The following is a 6000-nucleotide window of genomic DNA, read 5'->3' on the forward strand; positions in this document are numbered from 1 at the left end:
ATTTGCTTTAAAAATCACTGGGTGGAAGATTCCCCTTAATATTGTTCAATAGATAGAAGTTGCCCTCTCATTGGCTGTTGTGTAAGCTTTGTCAGACACACTTATAAACATGTAACCTACTCTCTGGTATGACTAAACAAACAACATGAATCATACTTGGATTATACTGCAAGAATGTTTATTTTGATTTGTTTCATGGGTATTTGTTCAAAACAACTTCATTACGGGAATATGTCTTCCACTTAGTGAAATGTGTTTCTGGGAAAAGTTCATTTTTTTCCCTTCCTTCTTTTATTTGTTTGGCCTTCTCTGCCTTCCATGCTGTGCAAGGTCAAATTATAGTTTTGGGGAGTACATTAATACTGTTTCTTGTTGTAATTTGTGTCTAGCCTTTTGGAGGGGATGGCTGGTGTGACACCATCAACAATCGGGCCTACTGCCAGTATGATGGAGGAGACTGCTGCCCGTCCACACTCTCCACCAGAAAGGTACAATAACAGACATGTCCAATCTGTCGTATTTACATAGGAACATTGATTTTTATCACTTTTACACCATCTGTTTTTGTTTTAATGTATAATGGGTTTAGTCTTTCAAAAGATAAAATATGCCCTATATCTGTCCGCCTTGTTTAAAAGGTAGCAAAGTGTTGTTTTGGCTCACTCCTTGCTTGCAATCAAGATTGAGCTCAGAAGCTGTAGCTGGATTCAAAGTCAGATTCTTCCTGTTTACACTAGTAGAAATCTGTCTCTTTTGGCACCAATGCTGTGCCACTACGCAGGAGACTTCCACTAAGCAAACAAACACAGATCCCTGCTACTTTCCCCTCTCTCGTGTTAACGACTTCGCCTATTTGGTCTCCCTCATCTGTACTTAAAACAACAGAGGAGACCTGTGCCCTCCAGCTTTTCCACTCAAATGGTAAATAAGCAGGTTTTCACCACCCCATGCTGCTGTACACTTTCTCACCTCTCAAATTAAGCCATTGCTTTGCCGCAGAAGTCAGGACTTCAGAACACACTCAAGCCACGTTTACACGGAGACGAAAACGGAATCGGCTCAAGAAACGTGTCCGCCCACATGAGACCGCTTGACCCGCTGGAGATGCTGTAGTACATATGCCGGGCCTGTAAGTGGCGCTGTACTTCCGCTAGTGACTTATCCGACCGGCCCACCTCGGTGCCGAAAGTAAATACCGCTAGTAAATTGTCGACGGGGGGGGGGGGCAATTTACTAGCGGGATCCGCAGATCTACCCACCTTGGGAGGCGTTATCATTTGAGGGCTCCATTTCCGCTGCTCCTTTATGGCCCCGTGTGGACGAACCGTCCATACAATAGAGAACTGTAGCGGATACAACCCGTTTCGTCTCCGTGTAAACGTGGCCTTATAGTAGTTATAGACATAATATAACTGATATACTGTATATCCATTACCCAATACTACTTTTAGCTGACATAACTGTATCCCTTTGGTTAAGTCCCCATAAAACACATAAACATGTTTTATTTCGTCTCTGCAGTGCACATTTCCAAATAAACAACATTTAATGCAGGGCTAATCATTTTGACAAATATGTTGGATACCTTTGTTTATCAATCCTAACACCATCTCCCTGGTGATAGCTTGTTCGTGCTCGCTACAAAAATGCAAATGCATCACATTACACTAATTGCTCTAAATGATTGCTGTGTATAGTGGGTGGCTAAGAGGAATGGTATGAATAATAATGAGCAAGCCCAGGTTGGGCCGGTGGTGGAAACCAGGCCGCTCATTCCCTCAACTGCTTCTACATAAACACGTCTTTTTTTCTGTGCTTTCATGAGAACTTCACTCCTGTGTGGACATTTGGGAAGTAGCTCCCCCCACCCCTGCCCTCACTATACCCTATTTGGCTACTGTACAGCCACATATTCATGACACTCATTCAGGGGGCCCTGCCTGTTAATTCCTATGGCCTACAGTTGGCCGAGGCTCCGCTGTCTCCTTCATGTCCGCGACACGCCATGACTCACTGGCAGCTCCTTCCTAAACGGAGAAGGAGTTCAGCGAGTCTGTAGCTGCCATCGTAATAAATGAGCTGCCAGACTGCCACTAAATGCTCTTTTACAGGGGGGGGTGGGGGTGGCGGGGGGAAAGGGTATGAGGGGGGGAGCTACGAGGTGTCTGATGGTCTGCGGTTGAGTCGGCCACCGTAAAACAGCAGCTCAGCGAGCAAGGGTCGTTCCGGGGAAGTCAACTAAACCGCCGTGAGAGTCAGCATCCTGACTGCCACTCCGGCTCGAACAGAGCGAGGCTGCATGGGGGGGGGGCATGAATGAGGTTGGATGGTAGTGATGGTGGGTTTGTTTGCAGAACTCTCACTTTCTACGTGGCTGAACTTTTGCTGGTGTAGGAAATTACAGAGTTTTAGTGCGACCCACATCAAATGTTTTCTCCGCTGCCAACACCAGAAAAAAAACTTTGAGAGTTGGAATTTTTCTACTACAACTTGCTACACTTTCAGTACACAAACACCGATGGCCATGGTTTTGATCTTGACCATATTCTGCAAGTAACTTCAAAGAATGCTCCAGTATCTGCATAAATAGTTACCTGCATCAGCTTCATGATTGAACAAACCTATTAGTGTCTGGATCAGTCTCATCAGGCCAGCTGCATCCTTTTAATGGAGCTCAGGCACTATTGGTTTTATTTACAGGGTTGCCGCAATGACAAGGGAGTATGGATACACGAGAGATGTTTCAGGTGGGATTCATTCATCGGCCAACAGATGAAAACTCAAAAAGAAAAGATCAGAGCTGCCACACCATCTATGGAAACACCGAATCATCCTTTGATTTGTTAACTGGAGCAAGAAACTTTAATCCAACAAAAAGCAGCCAAAGCAGTAAACACAGCAAAGAGCCAACAAAAAGGAAATGCACAGTTGTCACTTTGAACCCTTTTTGTCACATGGATTCTAATCACAAACATGTTGCTGTTAACAGCAGCAAATCCAAAAGACTTGGCTTGGTTTTTTTGTGGGTGAGGCAAAAACAAACCCCTTGGAACCAACTTCGAAAGGAAGCCAGAAGGCATCCAAAGAAGGAAACATTTAATGGCTGCACCAATTTGTCTGAAATAGGACTGCTCGCATTTTAAGTGAAGCTCAGACCTTCTGGACCTCGGCGAAACTCTAACACTGCCGTCAAACCCTTCTGCAATCAGCAGCGAAGGCCGACAAGCTGCTACCTCCCACTCTCCTTCTCGTCATCCTTATTTTCCTTCTCTGCCTCCCACTCTCCTTTGCCCCCCTCTCCCTTTTTTCTTTCTCTCAATCTTCCTCTCACTCCTTCTCTCCAGGAGCAAATGTTTACATTTCTTGCAACAGACTGCTTCGCGGGGCACTAGAGTTTATTTTGCAACCTGTGGTGATGGCTCGCTTCCTAGACAAGAGCTGGCAGCCTCTTGTTGTTGATTCTTAACATGTGTTCATCCGTTCACCTCCACGGCGGTGCGTTCCTCCCTCCTTTCCTCCCTCCCCTCGAGACCCTGAAGGTTTCTCGCCATTCAAAGGCCACGTTGAACCATTTGACATCACGCGCTTTATCGGCCTCTGGGGGGTCGTTGGAGTTCTCTTTGAAAGCTGTGAGGAAATTCAACAAGGCTACTAAGATCACGCTCGGGTTACTAAGCGGTACTCGCTTTTCAGCGCAAACGCACTGCAGGAGTGGGTGTGGGGGGGGGGGGGGGGGGGGTTGTTCACTAGCTGCTAAGTCAGTTCAAGCAAATTGACTTTTTATTGTCTGTTTTTGCCATTCAAAGTCGAACTATTTGCTACAGTTGAAATGTAACAACCCTATTGGGAAGCCTCCTCAACCAGTGAATTTTTCAGTGATGCAGCTTTTTCTGTCCTGATGTAATATTTCCTCTTGCCCTGCTGTTTTTAATCCTTCTTTTTAAGGCCTTTTTTCCACCTTCTTACACTGGAATAGACCATTTGATCAATCGGTCCTACTCCTAACCGGGGTAAACGACCAAATGGACTGTAGGTTTTCTTAGTTTAGTCATCCATAAAAAAAGACATCTGCACTAGTCTTGTGTTTTTGTCTGAATTCAGCCATTGATTGAAAGATGTATGGTGGCTCCGGGAAGCCAAGCGCTGAATGTTGTGCTTGTTTATTGACAGGTCATTCAGTTTGGGGCGGACTGCAACCAGGATGAGTGCACTTGCCGTGATCCGGACGCCGAGGAGAATAAGAGCAAAGCCAAGCACTTGGAAGGAGGAGGAGGAGGAGGAGGAGGAGCCGGAGCAGCCGGAGGAGGAGGAGGAGGAGGAGGAGGAGGAGGAGGAGGAGGAGCCGGAGCCGGAGCTGGAGCCGGAGGAGGAGGAATGCAATAAGATGTAGGGACAGAAAGTGGCTGAACTTGTGCTACACAGTCAAACCACAGACTATACACTGCAACAAACCAACAACAAGTATTACAATTTTTGAAACATTTGTAATGCAAAGAACGCAGCTGAAGTCAGACTTCATTAAATGAATGGCTTATTTTTTTATTTTATATTTTTTTAAGTGATCTCGCTGTTAAAAAGCATCACATGAGTCATGTTGGTTTAAAAAATGTAATTCTTCTTCAGCACATCGTGAATATATTGTTTTCGTTTTTTAAGTTAAGGTTCATATTTACTGCTGTGTATGTTTATTTTTTTATTGTATTCAAATGTTAAAAATATATTCAATGTTGAAATGAGAGCCTAACAGAAAACGCTGAGATATAGGGTTGAAATAGGGTTAAAATGCAGCTGCACAACAAAAAAGCTCATCATAATTGGATCAAATCACTATTGTAAATGGATTCAAGTGCTTTTCTGGACTTGATTAGTGACGGGATAAAGAACCCAAAAGAACTGACTGTGCCTGAAGAATATTTCAGTACATGCAAAGCCCTTACTGTAAGGGCTACTGCTACTAACTGTGTTTACTGTAGAAAAAAAATTAGCATTCCATGGAATTAAAGAACCAAACTTCTAAACTATACTGAAAACAATTCAGATGTTGCAAGTTGTCTGATGGCTATTCAAAAACAAATGAGAACAAGTTAAGTGAAATTGGACAAAGAAAAAAAGGTTGCCTGGTCATTATTATACAAGTTTACTCTACAAAAGAACAACCTAATCCCCATTGTCCTCATAGCAGAACAAAACAAAACCTCCCAAATACTTAAATTAGTTTCAACCTCATTACCAGATGCTTTAGGAATGTGAAAGGATACACATCTGTAAAGACTAACATGTATAGACTAATATATTTTCATCTAACATATCTAACGGATCACATACTAGTCACACGTCAACACTATTTATATCACAGATCCAGTGACACACATTATATTCAGCATTTGCACAGGTCTTCCCAAACCTTTATTTTTCATTTTTTTCAGTTGAATTTACAAAAAGAAATGTCCTAAATTAGGTCTACTGATTGTAAACAATTACACCCAAAGCTGGAAGTCAGATATTGACTTTCCAATCCAAAAAAGTGTTGGAGGTGGCACAATGGTGGATAAACTACATAGACTTGGGAAGCTTGGGTTTAAGTTTGGCTCAACACAGCCTTCAAACGTCTCCGCTGCTTGCATGTTAGCTTCTGGTATCCATTAGCCAGATAAAGAACCCCATATTGTATCTATACAAGTGTAATCATGTTCTTTGTGATATTCTAAAGTCCTTTATACTCTATATTAAATAAATAGCAACTTTATATCGACCCTAATAATGTCTCTGTTGATTTGGGTTACGGTCGTTCACACAGGATGTGTCTATTGTGGGTTCTTTCTTACCATCTACAAATGATATGTTATAATAAAATGTGGCTGACTCGACAGTTGACACACACACACACACACACACACACACACACACACACACACACACACACACACACACACACACACACACACACACACACACACACACACACACACACACACACACACACACACACACACACACACA

At 43.2% G+C, this 6000-nt stretch overlaps 1 protein-coding gene across 2 annotated transcripts in view; it reads left to right on the plus strand.

Annotated features, from left to right (window-relative positions):
* Positions 1 to 5797, plus strand: part of pappa2 (pappalysin 2) — a 71268-nt gene extending 65471 nt beyond the window's left edge. For both annotated transcript variants that reach the window (XM_079648513.1, XM_079648512.1), the window contains exons 26-27: positions 390 to 488; positions 4171 to 5797. In XM_079648513.1, the coding sequence (XP_079504639.1) occupies positions 390 to 488; positions 4171 to 4383 (312 nt within the window). In that variant the 3' untranslated portion in view covers positions 4384 to 5797. The remainder of the gene's footprint in view (positions 1 to 389; positions 489 to 4170) is intronic.
* The last annotated feature ends 203 nt before the right edge of the window (positions 5798 to 6000 follow it).

Source organism: Notothenia rossii, assembly GCF_949606895.1.
Source record: "Notothenia rossii genome assembly, chromosome: 9".
Taxonomy (NCBI): Eukaryota; Metazoa; Chordata; class Actinopteri; order Perciformes; family Nototheniidae; genus Notothenia; species Notothenia rossii.